The sequence below is a fragment of the Coregonus lavaretus genome, assembly GCF_964263955.1.
Source record: "Coregonus lavaretus genome assembly, chromosome: 8".
NCBI lineage: Eukaryota > Metazoa > Chordata > Actinopteri > Salmoniformes > Salmonidae > Coregonus > Coregonus lavaretus.
The window spans coordinates 13,732,114-13,756,164 of record NC_139995.1 but is presented as its reverse complement, the minus strand read 5'-3'; the positions used below and the strand labels follow the sequence as shown (position 1 = coordinate 13,756,164).

At 44.0% G+C, this 24,051-nt stretch overlaps 1 protein-coding gene across 2 annotated transcripts in view; it reads left to right on the top strand.

Moving 5' to 3' along the window:
- trim62.1 (tripartite motif containing 62, tandem duplicate 1) overlaps positions 1-20,805 on the top strand; it is a 55,929-nt gene extending 35,124 nt beyond the window's left edge. Inside the window, exons 3-6 of one of the 2 annotated variants that reach the window (XM_084167333.1) lie at positions 5,664-5,759; positions 11,033-11,289; positions 12,253-12,368; positions 14,452-20,805. In XM_084167333.1, the coding sequence (XP_084023459.1) occupies positions 5,664-5,759; positions 11,033-11,289; positions 12,253-12,368; positions 14,452-15,005 (1,023 nt within the window). In that variant the 3' untranslated portion in view covers positions 15,006-20,805. Of the gene's footprint in view, positions 1-5,663; positions 5,760-11,032; positions 11,359-12,252; positions 12,369-14,451 lie in introns of both variants that reach the window. The other variant, XM_084167332.1, reaches the window with a different exon arrangement.
- The last annotated feature ends 3,246 nt before the right edge of the window (positions 20,806-24,051 follow it).

Below are 24,051 nucleotides of genomic sequence, written 5' to 3'. Positions count from 1 at the left end.
GTTTGGAGGAAGAAGAAGGATGAGTACAACCCCAAGAACACCATCCCAACCGTGAAGCATGGAGGTGGAAACATCATTATTTGGGGATGCTTTTCTGCAAAGGGGACAGGACGACTGCACCGTATTGAGGTGAGGATGGATGGGGCCATGTATCGCGAGATCTTGGCCAACAACCTCCTTCCCTCAGTAAGAGCATTGAAGATGGGTCGCGGCTGGGTCTTCCAGCATGACAACGACCCAAAACACACAGCCAGAGCAACTAAGGAGTGGCTCCATAAGAAGCATCTCAAGGTCCTGGAGTGGCCTAGCCAGTCTCCAGACCTGAACCCAATAGAAAATTTTTGGAGGGAGCTGAAAGTCCGTATTGCCCAGCGACAGCCCTGAAACCTGAAGGATGTGGAGAAGGTCTGTATGGAGAAGTGGGCCAAAATCCCTGCTGCAGTGTGTGCAAACCTGGTCAAGACCTACAGGAAATGTATGATCTCTGTAATTGCAACCAAAGGTTTCTGTACCAAATATTAAGTTCTGCTTTTCTGATGTATCAAATACTTATGTCATGCAATAAAATGCAAATGAATTACTTAAAAATCATACAACGTGATTTTCTGGATTTTTGATTTTAGATTCCGTCTCTCACAGTTGAAGTGTACCTATGATAAAAATTACAGACCTCTACATGCTTTGTAAGTAGGAAAACCTGCAAAATCGGCAGTGTATCAAATACTTGTTCTCCCCACTATATTGAAGCAACATCTCAAGACATCAGTCAGGAAGTTAAAGCTTGGTCGCAAATGGGTCTTCCAAATGGACAATGACCCCAAGCATACTTCCAAAGTTGTGGCAAAATGGCTTAAGGACAACAAAGTCAAGGTATTGGAGTGGCCATCACAAAGCCCTGACCTCAATCCTATAGAAAATATGCGGGCAGAACTGAAAAAGCGTGTGCGAGCAAGGAGGCCTACAAACCTCCCGAGTGGCGCAGCGGTCTATGGCACTGCATCTCAGTGCTTGAGGCGTCACTACAGACCCCCTGGTTCGATTCCAGGCTGTATCACAACCGGCCGTGATTGGTAGTCCCATAGGGCGGCGCACAATTGGCCCAGCGTCGTCCGGGTTTGGCCGGTGTAGGCCGTCATTGTAAATAAGAATTAGTTCTTAACTGACTTGCCTAGATAAATAATGGTTATATATATATATACAGTGGGGGAAAAAAGTATTTAGTCAGCCACCAATTGTGCAAGTTCTCCCACTTAAAAAGATGAGAGAGGCCTGTAATTTTCATCATAGGTACACGTCAACTATGACAGACAAATTGAGAAAAAAAAATCCAGAAAATCCCATTGTAGGATTTTTAATGAATTTATTTGCAAATTATGGTGGAAAATAAGTATTTGGTCACCTACAAACAAGCAAGATTTCTGGCTCTCACAGACCTGTAACTTCTTCTTTAAGAGGCTCCTCTGTCCTCCACTCGTTACCTGTATTAATGGCACCTGTTTGAACTTGTTATCAGTATAAAAGACACCTGTCCACAACCTCAAACAGTCACACTCCAAACTCCACTATGGCCAAGACCAAAGAGCTGTCAAAGGACACCAGAAACAAAATTGTAGACTTGCACCAGGCTGGGAAGACTGAATCTGCAATAGGTAAGCAGCTTGGTTTGAAGAAATCAACTGTGGGAGCAATTATTAGGAAATGGAAGACATACAAGACCACTGATAATCTCCCTCAATCTGGGGCTCCACGCAAGATCTCACCCCGTGGGGTCAAAATGATCACAAGAACGGTGAGCAAAAATCCCAGAACCACACGGGGGGACCTAATGAATGACCTGCAGAGAGCTGGGACCAAAGTAACAAAGCCTACCATCAGTAACACACCACGCCGCCAGGGACTCAAATCCTGCAGTAAGAGACGTGTCCCCCTGCTTAAGCCAGTACATGTCCAGGCCCGTCTGAAGTGCATTTGGATGATCCAGAAGAGGATTGGGAGAATGTCATATGGTCAGATGAAACCAAAATATAACTTTTTGGTAAAAACTCAACTCGTCATGTTTGGAGGACAAAGAATGCTGAGTTGCATCCAAAGAACACCATACCTACTGTGAAGCATGGGGGTGGAAACATCATGCTTTTGGGCTGTTTTTCTGCAAAGGGACCAGGACGACTGATCCGTGTAAAGGAAAGAATGAATGGGGCCATGTATCGTGAGATTTTGAGTGAAAACCTCCTTCCATCAGCAAGGGCATTGAAGATCAAACGTGGCTGGGTCTTTCAGCATGACAATGATCCCAAACACACCGCCCGGGCAACAAAGGAGTGGCTTCGTAAGAAGCATTTCAAGGTCCTGGAGTGGCCTAGCCAGTCTCCAGATCTCAACCCCATAGAAAATCTTTGGAGGGAGTTGAAAGTCTGTGTTGCCCAGCGACAGCCCCAAAACATCACTGCTCTAGAGGAGATCTGCATGGAGGAATGGGCCAAAATACAAGCAACAGTGTGTGAAAACCTTGTGAAGACTTACAGAAAACGTTTGACCTGTGTCATTGCCAACAAAGGGTATATAACAAAGTATTGAGAAACTTTTGTTATTGACCAAATACTTATTTTCCACCATCATTTGCCAATAAATTCATAAAAAATCCTACAATGTGATTTTCTGGATTTTTTTTTCTCATTTTGTCTATCATAGTTGACGTGTACCTATGATGACAATTACAGGCCTCTCTCATCTTTTTAAGTGGGAGAACTTGCACAATTGGTGGCTGACTAAATACTTTTTTTCCCCACTGTATATATATTTTTAAACCTGACTCAGTTACACCAGCTCTGTCAGGAGGAATGGGCCAAAATTCACCCAATTTATTGTGGGAAGCTTGTGGAAGGCTACCCGAAACGTTTGACCCAGTTTAAACAATTTAAAGGCAATGCTACCAAATACTATTTGACCCACTGGGAATGTGATGAAAGAAATAAAAGCTGAAATAAATCATTCTCTCTACTATTATTCTGACATTTCACATTAAAATAAAGTGGTGATCCTAACTGACCTAAGACAGGGAATTTTTACTAGGATTAAATGTCAGGAATTGTGAAAAACTGAGTTTAAATGTATTTGGCTAAGGTCTATGTAAACTTCCGACTTCAACTGTATTAATCTAAGCTCACTAGGCCTAAATCACAATGCTGTTTTCCTCTGTGTGGACTTTCACAACTTTAGTGGAAGTTTCTTGGCTTTACTTTAGTGAATGCAATGAAATCCCAAGTAAGCTGTGTGTGTTTCTGTGTGTATCCAGAGGACGTGTTCAGCTCGGCATCCTATGAGCAGCTCATTATTCATGATAGGACTGGGGCTGTTTTTGTTCCTGTCTTTGTCAGTGCAGGGAGCCTGTTGGAAGCCAATAACCCTATTTAGCTCCTGAGCAAGGCTCTGCCGTATTTAATAAGGCCTTCAGCTGGGAGGAATGTTTGGGGAAATGTATGAAGCCCCTGTGCGTGTTTAGGAAATGTGTTAATAATCGGCCAACCAGCCGCGACCCAGTTCCCTGCCATTCGGCATCCGGGGGGAAACGTCACGTTTGGTCCGCCTGCTGAGATGGACAGGGGAGAGTCTAGGGTTGTCTCCGTAGAGGAGACCGACAGACTGGATTTTCAAACAGCATCAGACAGTGTTGCCTCTCTCTCTTAGTATCTTGGATCAAGATGATTCTGAAATGTTCAATGCTATAGGCCTATACGCTGATCGGCTTGCTACCTCACAGAACAAGTTCAGTTCCAATTACACTGGATTAAAGTCAACTTGTCAGCAGTCAGACAACAGAACGAGGGCCCTGGAAGTGGAGAGGCCTGTATAAACGGCACTCCCCCTCTCTCAGGATTGGTCCTCAGCCTGGGAGAGGAGTGTGCCCTCTGACCTACTGCAGGCTGGAGCTGGCCCTGAGAGAAATGGAACCTGCTGATCCTACTGCAGGCTGGAGCTGGCCCTGAGAGAAATGGAACCTGCTGATCCTACTGCAGGCTGGAGCTGGCCCTGAGAGAAATGGAACCTGCTGATGATCCTACTGCAGGCTGGAGCTGGCCCTGAGAGAAATGGAACCTGCTGATGATCCTACTGCAGGCTGGAGCTGGCCCTGAGAGAAATGGAACCTGCTGATGATCCTACTGCAGGCTGGAGCTGGCCCTGAGAGAAATGGAACCTGCTGATGATCCTACTGCAGGCTGGAGCTGGCCCTGAGAGAAATGGAACCTGCTGATGATCCTACTGCAGGCTGGAGCTGGCCCTGAGAGAAATGGAACCTGCTGATGATCCTGCTGGAGCTGGCCCTGAGAGAAATGGAACCTGCTGATGATCCTACTGCAGTCTTCTTATCATTAAAATGTAAAGCCACGTTCTGTCTGGGAGGCTCTGTTCACAGCACTGGGAGATTGTTTTCCTTAGTCCAGGTCCTTGAATAGGCTCTGTTCAAAACTGTATAGAAACTACACATATTTGTCTGTTTCACATTTATTTTGTAGCTTATTAAGGACATGGGCTTGTTCCGTCAACACATCGTAAACCAAATTACATGGAGTGGCTGCCTGGCCTGTTTCTGTGCCAAAGAGCAGAGAACTGAATTTGAAGAGTGTTGTTGGCTTGGCTATTTGACTTGATATAGTCAACAGGAAGCAATTTTCCAGTACTGCGGAGTACTTTCCGCAGAAGCAAATAAATAACAGCTGTTGTAATGACCCCGTCTATCCTGCTTTACTGTCAATCCCATTTAGACTTATGTTATCCCTCTGGCTATTGGGACTGGAGAAGAGCTTAACTATAACCTTCACAGGCAGCATGACATTGAACACATTCTCAAGCCCTGCACCTGAAGTCCTGCTCCTCTTCTGGCACTAAGGATCTTCAGTCAGATGAGGATCTGCCTCTGTCTGATAAATGGATTTTGTTCACTGTGTGTCTGCGGTGGGCTGGGCTCAGGGGACCTCTGTATAGCCCTGTGCTGCCTGTTGGAGACAGCAGCTCCAGCTCCACTGCCTGGTGTCCTCCTTCTGTCTGATGAAACTTGGAGGTGGATTAGAGGGAGAAAGAGAGACGGCCCGGTTCTGCCATGGAGGGAGTGCCCTGGAGGAGACGAGACCCACTTTCTCTCTGACAGAACCCTCTCTGGAGACCTCCTTTCCTCAGACCCAGTTCTCTCTCGATCTCCCCCCCCCCCGATTCCTCTCCTCAGCCTGGCTTGCCCTCTGTGTAGACCTGCTGTCCCGGTGTTCAGGACCGTAGAAGGTTATTCTAATACAGCCTTCTTTAATCAATAAGTCATAAAAGGCTTTTAGGCCGTTAGGAGGAGGTCGTCTCTGAGATACCTGAACCTCCCACTGAGGCTGAGACAGAAGTAGAAGTCTGACGACAACCTTGAGTTGACCTTAGTTTGACGTTTTTCCCAACAGCAAGTGGAAGGAAAGGAATGGTGCCCTATGTTGCTGTAGGACAATTGGTCAACATCAAATCAACAGACTTAATCTAATGTTATGCACCAATTTCATTCAACAGAGGAACTTGATTAAATTTGTGCTCCAGTAAATCAGTAATTCACCTCGTTAGTAAACTAGGAACAATGCTGTATGTGTGTGTCTCTAGTCAGTGGTTGCTAATATGTTGTTGTTGTGTTGCAGAGGGAGATGAAGGAGCAGCTGGCCACTCTGCGGGACAGTGAGAAGGGACACACAGAGGCCCTGCAGCTACTGCAGAGACAACTCACTGAGACCAAGGTAACACAGCCCACATACTATTACTCACTGAGACCAAGGTAACACAGCCCACATACTATTACTCACTGAGACCAAGGTAACACAACCCACATACTATTACTCACTGAGACCAAGGTAACAAAACCCACATACTATTACTCACTGAGACCAAGGTAACAAAACCCACATACTATTACTCACTGAGACCAAGGTAACACAACCCACATACTATTACTCACTGAGACCAAGGTAACACAGCCCACATACTATTACTCACTGAGACCAAGGTAACACAGCCCACATACTATTACTCACTGAGACCAAGGTAACACAGCCCACATACTATTACTCACTGAGACCAAGGTAACACAACCCACATACTATTACTCACTGAGACCAAGGTAACACAACCCACATACTATTACTCACTGAGACCAAGGTAACACACACTTCTCTACTCACTGAGACCAAGGTAACACAGCCCACATACTATTACTCACTGAGACCAAGGTAACACAACCCACATACTATTACTCACTGAGACCAAGGTAACACAGCCCACATACTATTACTCACTGAGACCAAGGTAACACACACTTCTCTACTCACTGAGACCAAGGTAACACAGCCCACATACTATTACTCACTGAGACCAAGGTAACACAACCCACATACTATTACTCACTGAGACCAAGGTAACAAAACCCACATACTATTACTCACTGAGACCAAGGTAACACAACCCACATACTATTACTCACTGAGACCAAGGTAACACACACTTCTCTACTCACTGAGACCAAGGTAACACACACTTCTCTACTCACTGAGACCAAGGTAACACAGCCCACATACTATTACTCACTGAGACCAAGGTAACACAACCCACATACTATTACTCACTGAGACCAAGGTAACAAAACCCACATACTATTACTCACTGAGACCAAGGTAACACAACCCACATACTATTACTCACTGAGACCAAGGTAACACACACTTCTCTACTCACTGAGACCAAGGTAACACAGCCCACATACTATTACTCACTGAGACCAAGGTAACACACACTTCTCTACTCACTGAGACCAAGGTAACACAGCCCACATACTATTACTCACTGAGACCAAGGTAACACACACTTCTCTACTCACTGAGACCAAGGTAACACAGCCCACATACTATTACTCACTGAGACCAAAGTAACACAACCCACATACTATTACTCACTGAGACCAAGGTAACACACACTTCTCTACTCACTGAGACCAAGGTAACACAGCCCACATACTATTACTCACTGAGACCAAGGTAACACACACTTCTCTACTCACTGAGACCAAGGTAACACAGCCCACATACTATTACTCACTGAGACCAAGGTAACACAACCCACATACTATTACTCACTGAGACCAAGGTAACACACACTTCTCTACTCACTGAGACCAAGGTAACACAGCCCACATACTATTACTCACTGAGACCAAGGTAACACATACTTCTCTACTCACTGAGACCAAGGTAACACAGCCCACATACTATTACTCACTGAGACCAAGGTAACACACACTTCTCTACTCACTGAGACCAAGGTAACACAGCCCACATACTATTACTCACTGAGACCAAGGTAACACACACTTCTCTACTCACTGAGACCAAGGTAACACAGCCCACATACTATTACTCACTGAGACCGAGGTAACACACACTTCTCTACTCACTGAGACTGAGGTAACACACACTTCTCTACTCACTGAGACCGAGGTAACACACACTTCTCTACTCACTGAGACCGAGGTAACACACACTTCTCTACTCACTGAGACTGAGGTAACACACACTTCTCTACTCACTGAGACCGAGGTAACACACACTTCTCTACTCACTGAGACCGAGGTAACACACACTTCTCTACTCACTGAGACCGAGGTAACACACACTTCTCTACTCACTGAGACCGAGGTAACACACACTTCTCTACTCACTGAGACCGAGGTAACACACACTTCTCTACTCACTGAGACCGAGGTAACACACACTTCTCTACTCACTGAGACCGAGGTAACACACACTTCTCTACTCACTGAGACCGAGGTAACACACACTTCTCTACTCACTGAGACCGAGGTAACACACACTTCTCTACTCACTGAGACCGAGGTAACACACACTTCTCTACTCACTGAGACCGAGGTAACACACACCAAGCACACAAATCCACTTAGACCAAAGTATAGAGAGCCTTTTGACCTATTAGATACCAAGGTAAATCACCAGTGTGTCCTGTCTCTCTCATTCTATCTTTCTCTCTACCTCCGTTTCTCCTACAACTGACAGTGAGAATCCAAACAGCAAATTGGTTCATTGAGCATCTCTTTAATCTCGACACCTTGTTTTAACCAGCAGAGCCAGCGCATCCAGTCGATACAACAGCTTCTCCTCTCCTTTTCCTTCTGTCTCATCTCTCCCCCTTAAGCGTCTTTGAGCTGTAGCTGTCGGAGAGGGAGGACTCTCTGACAGATAGGGTTTGTGCCGTCAGCGGTATTTGTCATTTGGGGTGCATCGTTCTTCCTGCTGTTTACATGCTGGCTGTCCACTGGCATGCCATGCAAGCCAGCGCCCTCCCGTCTTCCTGTCCTGTTTTGTCCTGTCTGCTTGAGTTCTGCAATGCATGACTTTACTTTACCCTGGCTTTGGCCAAGAGAGGCAGACCTGCCTGCTTCCACTGCCATCAACTCCAGCTGACTGCCAGCTGGAGGTCTCCATTGTAAATCAGCCCATCTCATTAGGTTTGCGTCATTTGTCCGAAGTGATGTGCGTTGCCTGGAAGAGGGCCATAAATCGATCTCTCTGTCTCACAGATGCATTTAGGTTAATGACCATGAATTGCTATTCTGGCCTTCCTGCTTGACCTCACACAGAAACCAAAGGAGAATTGATTAGTAGGATCAAACACTCAAAACACCCATAATCCTCTCTACCCCTCTCTCCTCTCTCACCGGCAACATGAAGGTGCTGAAACGGGAAACTTTGAGCAGGGTGGTGTGAGGCTGCCATTACCGTTGTTTTTGGTGTGACTCTTTAATGTCCCTTAACACTGCTGTTTGTCAGTTAATTGGTTTATATTGGTTATGGTGCTCTAGTTTAGTTCCAGCCCTGGGACCATGTGTTTAGGGACGTCCCCTTCCCCGTCTGAAGAGCAGACGACGTCTGATTCCCAGGCCCGTGGGGGTTCGCCTGATAAGATTTTTGAATATTCACATGAAAATCTGTCGCCAATTGGATGGAAACCTAGCTAGTGATGGTGAAAACTTGGAGAAATGTGGTTAAGTCAGTCACAAAGGGTGCACAGTCAAAGTGCATAATTTTCATTTAAAAATCAATATTGGTGCACAATTTCTACTTAAAATATCAAAGGGACGCAAAAGGCACTCTCTTTGTGGAACGACCCAGAGACTACTAGAACTAGTTTACCAGTAAACTACCAGAACTTTGGTGTCTTTCAAGGATTTTATGTAATTTATCACAAGACATCTAGTAGCCTTCTATGGTACTTCAGATGATCACAGGTGTCTGTATGTATCTATGGCCCTCTTTAAATAAGATGATTTTATAATTAAAAAAATTGATGACAGCTGTAAAGCATTATCCTAAATATAAACCATCAATTTAGTGAATACCATTGGTGTTTAATATTTTGTATTTTGGTATTTATTAGGATCTCCATTAGCTGCAAAAGCATCAGCTATTCTTCCTGGGGTCCAATACATAGTATAGAACATTATTAGTCAAGGACTGAAATATGAGGGTTTCAGCATGAAATATCTTTTATTTTCATTTTAAAAAATTACACACATTTATTTTACTATGTCAATGTTTTGGCGTCAAACTGGTGGTAGTTGTGAGAAGTCAATAGTTGGATGAGTTGCGGAGGTAATAAAAAATAATGCCATTGTTGATTAGATGCTTTTTTCATTAATTAGGCAATTTTCTCTTGAACCTTATGGTTTATCTATTAGAAACTCATTGACAATATAGACACAGATATAACAAAATGAATACTATATCGGTTAATATTTGTAACGTGATCCTGCATTGTGTACTGTATAATGTGAAATAAAAATAAAATGTTGATCACAATAAAAAAAAAAAAGAATACTATATACTATACTTTAAAAAAAAGTATTATTCAGGTAGCGGGGCGGCAGGTAGCTTAGTGGTTAAGAGCATTGTGCCAGTAACCGAAAGGTCGCTGGTTCTAATCCCCGAGCCGATTAGGTGAAAAATCTGTCGGTGCCCTTGAGCAAGGCACTTAACCCTAATTGCTCCTGTAAGTCGCTCTGGATAAGAGCATCTGCTAAATGACTAAAATGTAAATATATTACCAAAGTTATGATATAATGACATAGATTTTCAGTTAATTACCAAAATTACTGAAGATTCTGGTAACTTTGGTAAATTACCGGCAGCTTTGCAACCCTAACTACAACAGAGCTTAGAATGTCCGACAAAGATAATGTTTCCTTTGTACAGACGGACAGAAGCCCTGAGTGAGAAGCTGCTCCCTCTCCAGTTGTTACTGAACTGAGCATATAGATCTCCTCTCTTTGTTCTGTGTCTATGCTGCTACTGCTGTTAGCATTGGAGGTGATTAATTTCCGCTACACTATAAATATATTCACCCAACTCTCTCCTCTCCTCAGCTTCTGCTCCTTTTCCCCTCATCAACAGCCCTGCTCTCTCTATAATAGCATCCGTTTATCTGACTATCCGCAGGCCTTGTAAATGTTGCCTTAAACACACAGCTAGTCAACCCCCAGTCGACCCCACAGCATCAGCCTCTTAAAACATGCTCTCCATCTCACAAGCAGCGCCACCATTGCAACAGCACACTCTTCCACTGTCCCAACCTCCCACTGAGCTTTGCCCTGTTTAACTCCAAATGCTATCTGCATAGGCTGTTCTTATGATAGCACATTTTGAATTGGAGTTACTGAGTGTTGGATGATCTATAACAGCAGATGAGGTTTTGATGTCCTTAGAAGCCCGGCCTTTGACTATGTTAGCCAGATTTTATTAAATCAATGAGTTCACATTTACATAATCGTTAGGCTAGGTGATAGAAGGTTTATAAGGGTGGCTGACTTTCATCCAACTAAGAGTGACAGAAAGGCACTTGATTAGATACACGTTTTCTATTGATGTGTTTAATGCTTGGCGCACAACCTTCACATCCTAAATAAACAACCTCTCATCTCTCTGTTATCTCTCTCTCGCTCTCATTCCAGTCGTCGGCCAAGGGCCTGCGTGCAACCATCGGCGAGGCATTTGAACGTCTGCAGCGGTTCCTGCGAGAGCGCCAGAAGGCCATGCTGGAGGAGCTGGAGACGGACACAGCGCGCACGCTCTCCGACATCGAGCACAAGATCCAGCGCTTCAGCCAGCAGCTGCGTGACGTCAAGGAGGGCGTCGGCATCCTGCAGGAGCGTCTCAACGAGACGGGACGCCACGACTTCCTGGAGGGCGTGGCCCTCACCTCCGAGAGGTGCTCTGCTTACTGTCTGACTGACCTTGGATCAGCTCTTCTTCCAAAAAGCCACAGTCCTAAACTTTTGTAAGATAGTACGCTGTCTGAGGTTATGTTATGTTATGTTACCCTCCCAACTTAAGACCATCCCCTGAATGTAATGAATGTAACCCATTCTGCTCATCGTCAGGATACTGATAGCGATACTGATACTGATAGCTTGGAGATAAAGTGTAGAGTTAAGCAACAAGGCTTATCCCAGGTCTCTGACAGATGACTTATTAGGGCAGATATACAAGGTTTAAGTTAAAGTATTTAAGATCTTAGAAGGGATTGATAAGGTGGACTGAGGAAGTTGTTGCCTCAGAATGCTTTCTAACAACCGGTCCAGAGGGCATTGACAGGAATGAGTGAAGAATGAACTGATATACAGGTTTGCCTTCTCACAAAGTTACAAAGATGCCAGGAAGTGTAGTACTGGCAGAAACCCTTGGAAAATATGAGAACAGGCTTGACAAGGTTGTGGTTTCTCCTCAGGCGAACTCTCACATAGACTCACAGCAGGTGAATGGTTAGCTTTGCATAATTTTCTATTTAAATGTTTCAATGTTCCTCAGGATTTTCAGTGTACAGCTGTGCAGCCCGATGGTTCCCAGGCAGGGTTGAGAGGGGGGTTCAAATTAAAACCACCACCTCTTCCTGCCTGAACCAAAGGATACATGTGGGAGGAATGAGAATGACTAATGTGGTGGTGGATACTGTAATAGCATCACAGCTGACCCCCTCCATCATCCATATCAATCTACACTGCTGTAGAATATTACGTGGGCATCCAGAGTCTGACAGATGCTTTTATCAACAACAAACAGAGAAAATAGAGCAATTACTAGAGACATCTCAGAGAGAGAGAGAGAAGTGAATGTAAAAGTAGATCGATAATTGACAATGGCATTGACATTGATCGTCCTTCTCCACCCACAGGATAAAAGGAAAGATACATGAGACCAATCTAACATATGAAGATTTCCCGACCTCCAAGTACATGGGGCCCCTGCAGTACACAATATGGAAGTCTCTATTTCAGGATATTTCACCAGGTATGCACCACCTATGTTAACCCTCACACAATTCAACTGTGTAACAGCATGGGCTTCAGCAGGAGCCTCTTATGAACTGTTAGATGCACCCAAATACCTCAGCACATCATTCAGTAATGAAACAAATCATTGTCTTTCACCATGGATTTTTACTCCAAAGGGTGCTCTTAAGCAAGGCACTTAACCCTAATTGCTCCGGTAAGATCGCTCTGGATAAGAGTGTCTGCTAAATGACATAGATTTAGGTGTAAATTGGGCTTTGATTGATGCCTTGTAAATAATGGTAACCTTAGAAAAAAAAACTCCCACAGTGTGAGCTAATCCTGCATTAAATATCTGGGATGTTTGTGAGCTTTGTGAGAAGATGGTGGCTGGAGGGTTGAGATGCCCTTCATTGTTAGGAAAGCTGATGAAGATCTCTCTTATTTTCCCTCCTCTTCTCCCTGAGCCCACAGCCATCACTCACTCTCAGAGAAAGTTCTTTAAAATAACGCACTAGGGAATAGTTCACTCCTTCAGTCCATTCTCTCAGTTTGGCCTCCTGTAGCTGGGGATAAGGCAGGGTGGTTTCTTGACCTCCCTTGACTGCGTGCCAAATGGAACAATTGGTTCAGATCCATCACCACTAGCTGCCACAGTGACAGCACAAAGCCTTTTCTCCCATCATCCCTCTCTCTCTGCAGATGCTAGTTTAGGGGATTAATAGTAGTCTACCCCTCCTCTTCTCTCAAACCCAGTGCCCTTTTTCATCCATTTTCCCAACTAGAAAATGGCATATGTGTTCATGACTTGAGTGTATGAATGCATGTGTTTGTATGTGTGCAAGAGATATTATGACATTTTCATGAATTGATTGAAACACTGCCTGGCTATGTCATTGCGTGGTGAAGACATTGTCCTGCCTGCTGGCTAGTGGCAAGGCCTCCTGTTTATACTGTGAGATATAAACACTGAGGAACAAGGGGGAGATTTGGCAAATTCCTTTCTCTGTTCTGTTCAATGTTAAACCAGCTCTATGTATGGGAGTGAGTGAGGAGAACAAACCGCTATTGTTCTCCTGGCTCATTTCCCCATAATAACAGAACCCCCTTAAAAGACAGAACCTAGTGCTATTTAGTGGTGGAGCAGGCAGGGGTGGAGTGCTACAACCACACTCCCTCCCTAACCCACAGTTAACCCACAGTTAACCCACAGAACGACATGTAGCTAGCTGCCTCCAGCCCTGCCAAGCCAACACAGAGCTGTAGAGACATGCTCCTCCCAGCTCTATTTCCATAGCTTTGCATGACATTGTTGCAGAGTACAATATCAAATAGTGGAGGCCAAGGTACTTTGAATGCATACTCTATCAGCTGTTTCCCTTTGTAGCATAAAGTCAAAGTGTATGAACCAACAGTCCCAAACATGGCTAATGTAAATACTCTTCATGATAGATATACGCTACAGTTGGGCAATAGGGTGTATTACAAGAGTGGATTATCAGGCTACCCCATCAGTCATCCCAAATCCCAATACCAAGACAGTCCCTTATTCTCCTCCTGATTGGGTCCTTCAGCTGCACCAGCTCATATGATTGGTAGAGCAGAAACACCAGCCAAAGTCAGTAAACCTACACTGACTGACCACTGCAGACAGAGACTGTGCCAGTGACTCGGCTCCTCTTTCCAAACAGAATGTCCTTTGTCCTCTCCCAACCGTCTGATGAATCACTTTTAAAGATAACATTTTGAAAATCAATTTGTATGCACTTGCCTTCAGATCCCCTCTCCAGTTCAGTGACTGGCTGAAATGGGATGCTAGGACATTTTCACTGCCTCAGCATAAAACTCAGACAGTACAGCGATGATGGTGACAAATGGAGTGCAATGAATGACATCACAGTTCTGGCGCTAGTGTCTGTCTGAGAGAGGGAGCGTCCTCATATCATATTTATGTTTCTCTCTTTTGGTAAACAGTATGGCAAGAATATGTCCTTAGACAGGATACAGATAACTGGCTTTATCTGGGCTAGCCCTGTCTGGTCGTCTCTGCTGTGTTTTCGAACTGTCTCCATGCTTAATATGTCCCTTCTCTCTCTCTGTAGTGCCAGCAGCTTTGACCTTAGACCCCATCACAGCCCACCAGAGACTCATCCTATCAGATGACTGCACCATTGTAGCCTATGGTAACCTGCACCCCCAGCCCCTGCAGGACTCCCCGCGGCGCTTCGACGTCGAGGTGTCTGTGCTGGGGGCCGAGGGCTTTGGCTCGGGGGTGCATTACTGGGAGGTGATGGTGTCGGAGAAGACCCAGTGGATGATCGGCGTGGCCAACGAGACGGTCAGCCGCAAGGGCAGCATCCAGATCCAACCCAGCCGCGGCTTCTACTGCATCGTCATGCACGACGGCAACCAGTACAGCGCCTGCACCGAGCCCTGGACCCGCCTCAACGTCAAGAGCAAGCTGGAGAAGGTGGGCGTGTACCTGGACTACCCCAAGGGCCTGCTGGTGTTCTACAATGCTGACGACATGTCCTGGCTGTACACCTACCGGGAGAAGACGTTCCCGGCCAAGCTCTGCCCCTACTTCAGCCCCGGGCAGAGCCACGCCAACGGCAAGAACGTCCAGCCGCTAAGAATCAACACTGTGCGTCTATAAGAACCACACACAGGGTCACTCTACAGATCAGATCACACACCTCAACCCTCCCTGAGGATAGGGTACCAACGATGATATAACTAAGATCCTAAAGACAGCTTGTTTTAAAATTTGGAGAAAAAAAAACAGGGGTATGACTATGAAATGTGGATTCCTTCCGGGCTGGTGTTCTGTCCGGGTCGCTGTTTTTCCTTGCCTGTCGGTGTGGCTCCTCATTGATCTCACCAGGGAGGGACTATGTGGACATTGCTGCGGCATCATGGTTTCAACTAGAGCCCTGGTCAGCTTCTACAGTGGTGTAAGGAGAGAGAGACCCCCAAGCCCCTCTGGGCTTTACTCTGTCTGCATAGATGTCATCCCACCGTGGTTTAGTAGTGGTATCTCTGTACTGTGACTGTCTGAGGCCCACCTTGCACAGGCCCAAGGGCTCTGCTCTCCTTACAAGGCTCCAGACGGCTGCTCCGTCTGTCTCTCTCAGCAGCCAGACATTTGACACTGGTGGTCACCTTTCTTTCTTTTGGCTTGTTTGTGGAATGTGTCTGACAACACTCTGCTCCTTTTCCTTTGGCACAGTTAGCAGTTGTGAGCTTGTGAGTGAAAGCCTGTCGTCGTGGCAGTGAGTGCTGTTCCATGTCCTTCTGTGTACCTGTACCCTTTACTGATGGAAATGATGTTGCAGCTCTTGATTCCTGTCCCTCAGGTCACACGTCCAGTTTTCCGTCGTCGACAGTGTCAGTCAGTCCAAGTGCTGGACATGGCTGATACTCATGATTTGTAATGGCAGCCTCATGGTCCGTGTGCTCTAGTGATGGTCACTCTGTGCATGGTCACTAGTGGTGTTTGCCGTCCTCACCCTTCCCTCGTTTCCCTACACCTCTCCCTCTCTGTCCCCTCTCTCAGCACACCTACCTCCTGTGAGCGATGTTGGGGTGCTTGGAGAGGTGGGCCTGAGAATGTGCTGCTATGGGAGTGAGGACATGTTGCGTGTTTCACGCCTGGCCTCTCTCCTCTCCCCACCGGGTGGTTTCTGTTGGGTTCTTCCACTCCAGCATGAGAGCTCTACTCTACCTGTCATGTACCTATGTTTTCACATATTTTGTTACCTTTATTTTAGCAGGTTAGTCTCATTGAGATTAACAATCTCTTTTACAAGAGAGACCTGGCCAAAATAGCAGCACACAAAGTTGCAGACACATTTACAACATAAAACAAAAAGCACTACAGTTTAAACAACATCAATTTACACATTGAACAACAAGATGGTTTGGGAAAGTGTGGTGCAACTAGGGGTCAAAACATTGGTCAAAACAAAATGGTAGCTGTCTCAATATGGTCTTTTAAATAAAAATGTACCAATGATTTAACCCTTGGTAAAATAAGGGTTAAATACAAAATCAAAATAAAAGAAGAGCTAAGGAAGGCCAGCCCACTCTCATATAGAGGTTACAGTGATGAGTGAGGGCTTTGGAGTTGGTAACAACACTCAGCACCCCATGGTACACAGGGTCCCGCATACGTAATGACGCCACAGGGGCATACATGTACAAAATATCACCATCATTAATTACAGGCACGAAAGTAGCGGAAAATAGCCTCTTTCTCGTGTCAAAAGAAAAACATGACTTATTACAAGCCTAAGCTTTTTCACAAGACCTTCGATGTGGGGTTTAAAGGTGTCACTCATCTATCAAGAAACCCAAGTACTTGTACGTTTATACTCTTTCTATTTGCTTGTCCTGTGTAGTGACTATACGTGGACGAGTCTGAGGTTTCAACTTAGATTTTGTCTTTTCAGCATTTAAAAGCAACTTCAGCTGACAGAGCTGAGTCTGGACAATAGTAAAGGCAGACTGCAGCTCTTCAAAGGCCTTATTCAGTGTTACTGCACAAAAATAAACAACTGTCGTCAGCATAAAAATGAAAACTAGCATTTGACAAATTTCTACCAACATTATTAATATAGATGGTAAACAACAGTGGTCCAAGAACAGCTCCATGTGGCGCCACCTTCTGGACGGTTAACATATCAGATGACTTGCCATCAAACTGGACTCACTGAGTTCTATCTGACAGTTACCTTTTGAACCATGAGACTGCCTGATCAGATAATCCTATCTCCTATCCAAGTCTTTGCAACATGTCATGATCAATGGTGTCGAATGCCTTCGACAGCTCGATGAAAAGGGAGACAGTGCTGTTTCTTGTCCATGGCATCAATAATATCATTAACAACTTTTGTTGCTGCAGTAGAAGTGCCATGCTGTTTTCTGAAACCTCATTAAAACTTTGACACAGAAACCTCTGGTTAGCACGCGTACATTCCTGATTCCATCTCCCTGCCTCCTCCCTCCCATGATGTCTCATCATCGCAACGTAGGTGTCAGAGGTTAATCCGAATAAATGAATCTTGACATCTGCTAAATTACAGTTGGCCTATGGGGCAGAGACCACTTACGACTCGAGCAGCATGATGCTGCAATTAATGAGCTCTGGAAGGTTTTTAAGCATTCTGTCTGTTTTTTTTTTCTTCAAATATGTTGAAGATAGTAAATGCTATGGACACCAAACATTTTCTTTGTTTTAAAGAAAATAATATGGTCAGTCTAAATATACTGAACAAAAATATAAACGCAACATGCAACTATTTCATTGATTTTACTGAGTTACAGTTCATATGAGGAAATCAGTCAAATTCATTAGGCCCTAATCTATGGATTTCACATGACTGGGAATACAAATATGCATCGGTTGGTCACAGATACCTTAACAGAAATGGGCCTCATTATGGACCTCAGGATCTCGTCATGGTATTTTTGTGCATTCAAATTGCCATCGATAAAATGCAATTGTGTTCGTCGTCCGTAGCTTATGCCTGCCCATACCATAACCCCACCGCCATCATGTTCACAACGTTGATATCAGCAAACCGCTCGCCCACACAACGCCATACACGTGGTGTACGGTTGTGAGGCCGGTTGGACGTACTGCCAAATTCTCTAAAACGGCTTATGGTAGAGAAAGGAACACTCAATTCTCTGGCAACAGCTCCTGCAGTCAGCATGCCAATTGCACGCTCCCTCAAAACTTGAGACATCTGTGGCATTATGTTGTGTGACAAAACTGCACATTTTAGAGTGGCCTTTTATTGTCCCCAGCACAAGGTGTAATGATCATGCTGTTTAACAATCTTCTTAATATGCCACACCTGTCAGGTGGATGGATTATCTTGGCAAAGGAGAAATGCTCACTAACAGGGATGTAAACAAATTTGTGCACAAAATTTGAGATAAATAAGCTTTTTGTGCATATAGAACATTTCTGGGATATTTTATTTATATGAAACATGGGACCAACACTTTACATGTTGCATTTATATTTTTGTTCAGTGTAGTTTAATAACAACATTAAGGATATGAAAATGGCCAAGGAAAGTGATATTACAGTACATTATTATACTGCACTGGCCTGGACTGTTGACATCTTGTTGGCAATGTTACATTTAGTTCCATAAGACCATTGTAAACATAATACACCAATATATATTCTCTGAGGCCCAGTTATGTGTTGGCTCCGCTGCTTCATATGTCCCAAGAGCTCTTGTGATCCCCTGGTTGAAGACAAGTCCTTCAGATTCTGTAACAAGAAGCTCTTGTCCCTTAGCAAAGTCCAGCATGAAGAGAGTCTAGAGCCAGGGACTGTCTGTATGTTAGTGTGTGCGCATGTTGGTGGGATATGTACAGTGCCTTCAGAAAGTATTCCTACCAATTGACTTATTCCACATTTTGTTGTGTTACACAGCCTGAATTTAAAAAATTGATGATTTTTTTTTTATCTCACCCATACACACACAATACTCCACAATGACAAAGTGAAATCATGTTTTTAGAATTGTTTTGCAAATGTAATGAAAATGAAATACCGAAATATCTCATTTACATAAGTATTCACACCCCTGAGTCAACTTTGTAGGAGCACCTTTGGCTGTGATTACAGCTGTGAGTCTTGTTAGGTAAGTCTCTAAGAGCTTTCCACACCTGGATTGTGCAAAATTTGTCCATTATTCTTTTCAAAAGTCTTCAAGCTCTGTCAAATTGGTTGTTGATCGTTGCTAGACAACCATTTTAGGTCTTGCCATAGATTTTCAAGTAGATTTAAGTCAAAACTGTAACTCGGCACTCAGGAACATTCACTGTCTTCTTGGTAAGCAAGTCCAGTGTAGATTTGGCCTTGTGTTTTAGGTTGTTGCCCTGCTGCAGGGTGAATTCATCTCCCAGTGTCTGGTGGAAAGCATATTGAGCCAGGTTTTCCTCAAGGATTTTGCCTGTACTTCGCAACATTCCGTTTCTTTTTATTCCTGAAAAACTCCTCAGTCCTTAACGATTACAAGCATACCCATAACATGATGCAGCCACCACTATGCTTAAAAATATGGAGAGTGGTACTCAGTAATGTGTTGTATTGTATTTTCCCCAAACATAACACTTTGTATTCATTGCAAAAAGTTTTAATTGCTTTGCCACATTTTTTGCAGTAATACTTTAGTGCCTTGTGCAAACAGGATGCATCTTTTGGAATATTTTTTATTCTGTACAGACTTCCCTCTTTTCACTCTGTCAATTAGGTTAGTATTGTGGAGTAATTGTTGTTGATCCATCCTCAGTTTTCTCCTATCACAGCCATTCAACTCTGTAACTGTTTTAAAGTCACCATTGGCCTCATGGTGAAATCCCTGAGCAGTTTCCTTCCTCTCCGGCAACTGAGTTAGGAAGGACGCCTGTATCTTTGTAGTGACTGGGTGTATTGATACACCATCCAAAGAGTCATTAATAACTTCACCATGCTCAAAGGGATATTCAATGACTGCTTTTTATTTTTACCCATCTGTCAATAGGTGCACTTCTTTGCGAGGCATTGGAAACCTCCCTGGTCTTTGTGGTTGAAACTGTGTTTGAAATTCACTGCTCAATTGAGGGACCTTACACATATTTGTATGTGTGGGGTACAGAGATGGGGTAGTTATTTCAAAAGTTGTGTTTAACACTATTATTGCACACAGAGTGAGTCCATTTAACTTATGTGACTTGTTAAGCAAATTTCTACTCCTGAACTTTACGCTTGCCATAACAAAGCGGTTGAATACTTATTGACTCAAGACATTTCAGCTTTTCATTTGTAATTAATTTGGAGAAATGTCTAAAAACAATTTCACTTCCATATTATTGGTTATTGTGTGACCGAAAAATCTCAATTTAATACATTTTAAATTCAGGCTGTAACATTTGGAAAAAGTCGAGGGGTGTGAGTACTTTCTGAAGGCGCTGTATGTTCTGGCCTCTTGTCTGTGAGGTGAAGTGATAAAAGATCCCCCTATATCCCTGCCTGTCCCTGGTCTTGCATCCTTGTGTTTGTGTGCGTCTTGTCTGTGTTGTCTACTTTAAAGAACTGGGGCAGTGCCCTGCTTTGTTGGATGCGTTGTTGGTGTGTTCTGATGAGTATGTGCAGGATGATGCAGATCCCTGTGGGGTCTATTAAAAGCAAGACTGCTGTCCGGTGATATGGATACGAAGCAGAATATTATTATTATTGTTGGGTGGTGGTGGGTAACTGGTGGTGGTGGTGGTGATGATGATCATAATGGTGATGGTGATTATAATACCACTTTTAATGATGATTATAATTATGATTGTGTCTGGATGTCGGTGGCTGTGCACCCATCATTGTGCGAATACACACTGGTGTGCTTGTTGCTAGAGGATCATGAGATATGTTTTAATATACAATTAAAGACTGGTAAAACCAACATGCCTGTTTGATTTTCTTTTAGAAACACTGATAAACATACTAGTACATTAACATGTCGTTCTAATGCATTTGTTGGGGCTCAGAGTCCTTCGACAATATGCATGTGAAATGCTTGCGCAGACAATGTTTTCACAGAACTCATTACTAGAGAGCAGCTAGAATATATCAGAATGTACAGTATGAGAGATTGCCTGTGGAAGCTAATGCTTGCTGGCGTACATTCTGTGTCAAGGTGCATATTTCAGCTGAGATGTGCCAAATCCCTGCGTTGTGAAAGCCTCCCTGGCAAGCCAGAGACTATGTAGTCCCTTTGTTCCTCCCCTTTTCATGCTGAGGCATTTTTCAACTAGATGAATAAAAAGCTGAGAGTAACCTTGTGATGGATCACACTGTCTGAACACAAGACAACCTCACTGCAGGGGAGGGCCTTACTGTGCTGTATGCAGGGCTGATCCCTCACTCAATGGCTCTCTGTCTGCTGTTTATGAGAATGCCTGGCGATTGGAGAATGCCTTCTAAAAAAGGGCCAGCCCACTCATTTATTTTTAATGAAACCATTGTATAAAGTGAACGTCTGAAGCAAGAAGCAGCGGTTAGCCGGCTATTTGATATCGGTGCCGTTGTTGGAGGAAAGGTTATGCTTGTAGCGTGACATTACCTCATGCGCCATTATATGTGCTAATTGAGGGCCGATTGATTCCAGTTGCATCATTATTACAGAGGAGCTGTGGACCTGGCAACAGAGCAGAGCAACCGAGAGCCTTTGTTAATGTCAGTCAGTTAGACCCCAGGACAAGATCTCACTACTTCTCCTCTACAGTATAGTTCTCCTCTCACTCACCTATATTGGAGCAGACCATTTAACTTCACCTCAGGAGAAGTTGTCCATTAAAATGGAAGGGATATTTTGCCTCACCATTTCATACAGGTAAATGTGGCACAGGTATGGGTGTAGTGTGAGCTGTTGGCTTCACTGTCCTCTAAGAACAGTGAGCTGATGTAAGTAGGGCTGTTCTCGCACAGGTACCATAACTAGTGACTCCGAATGAGCTGGAGAGAGCGCCTTCACTCTATCAAATCAAATGATGCCATAGACACGATGAGTAGACCACATACAGTGTGTGTTTGTGGCTAGAGTTTAGATCAGGAAGTAAATGAATACAGAGTAAACAAAGTGACCTTGAGAAAGATGACGAATGGAACTCTTGTCACAATGATAATATTTTGTTGAGTGTTATCTGCATGCACTCATGGTTTGAACAAAGGAACAGTCTGAACATAATCTGATTTTTGTAAATGTAGCCCCTGCAGGGCATGTTCAAGTCCTTTGTACAAACAATTTAGCCCAGTTTTCAGCAGCAAAATGCTCTAATTCTTCAATATTTAAGGGGTGCCCTCCACAAACTGCTCTTTTCAGATCTCGCCATAGGTTTTGGATTTGATTCAGGTCTGGTATTTTCGTAGGCCACTCCAGAATCTCTTCTTAACCCTTCCTGGGTGCTTTTTGATGTGTGTTTGAGGCCGTTGTCCTGCTGAAAGACCCACAATCTTCAATGGAGACCCAGTTTTTGGACACTTGGTTGAACAAAACACCTGATAATCTGCTGATTTCATGATGCCTTGTGTAGTTCAAGGCCCCTAGTACCAGAGGCGGCAAAGCGACCCCACAGCATTATCAAATCTACCCCATCTTTGATTGTAGGGAGGGTGTTCTTTTCATTGAATGCTTAAAGGTGTTTTGGAGTGCAATGCTCAAACCAGTGTCCAAAAACAGTCTCTCTGTTGAAGGTAGTGGGTCTTTCAGTAAGACAACAAAAAACATGGTTCAAGAAGAAACACTGGACTGTTCTGGAGTGGCCAGTGATGAGTCCAGATCTGAATCACATCCAAAACCTATGGCGAGACAGCAGAATTAGAGCAGTTTTCTACTGGCAATTTGGCCCACTCTTCAGCAGCAAGGTGCAGCAAGTTCATTGATAGTGTTAGGTTAAGTTCTGGTACAAAATCCAGGACACCAAAGGAAGCTCAGACTACATTTATTACACCCAAACTGGATGCTACAGCTGCAAAGCACAACATACAATTGTTACGAACCCTGTGGCTTTAAACGTCTAGGGTGGATGGACAAGAGACCCGTAACATAATTCATGCAAATTAGAATCGTGACATGGAACAGTGAGAACAAAAACTACACGACAACCATAAACTACCGTCAAACATAAAAGGTTTATTTTTGAACACACGGTAAAGGTTTGGGAAAAAGGGCTGAGCAGGACCCAAGAAATGAAACAATAGTGTAAAACACCCCTAAACTGATCTTGCCTGCCTCAAGAACCGCTAAGCTACTGCTAATCATACAAAAATTACAGTGGGTGGTCCGCTCAGGTCTAACTAGTGTTTTTAGACTGTTTTCTTCCTACGGGTAATATACGCCCAAGGGCAACTTGCTTAAATTCCCCTTTTCCCAGAAACACAAAGTTACCAAACAGAGTTACCAGCAAATGAGTGAGTACACAAAACACCACAGTATCCATACTCACATACGGAAAATAGTCTAACAAAGTTACCAAACAGAGTAACCAGCAAATGAGTGAGTACACAGGACACCACAGTATCCATACTCACATACGGAAATAGTCTCTCACAAAGTTACCAAACAGAGTAACCAGCAAATGAGTGAGTACACAAAACACCACAGTATCCATACTCACATACGGAAATAGTCTCTCACAAAGTTACCAAACAGAGTAACCAGCAAATGAGTGAGTACACAAAACACCACAGTATCCATACGAAAATAGTCTCTCTCTACAAACACAACTGACTGGCTTTAAAACAATGGGATGTGTGATTGAAAAACCAGAAACAGATGGTGCAATGCAGAGGAATGTCCACTGATTGGTCCACCTCAGCAATCAGCAGACACCCCAACGACCACCAATCAGGAACATACAGGACACCTGTGATTAGGGCAGAAGGAGAGGAAAAACACAAAAAGACACAGGATACCTGTATCCGTAACAACAATTCTCACACGCATATATTTATACCTTCCGATTAGGCGGAGTCACTTCCTTGTACTGTATTTCTAGGATAAACAATCAGTCTCTGTTACTGGGCAAGAACTGAGTCTGTTCTTCCTATTGGTGTTATCGTGGCCCAGCATGAGTCCAGAATCTTAATGGGTAGGGATGTGAGATAAAACTACAGTTGGAGTATTGTTGGGATGGGCCCCTCTAGCCCC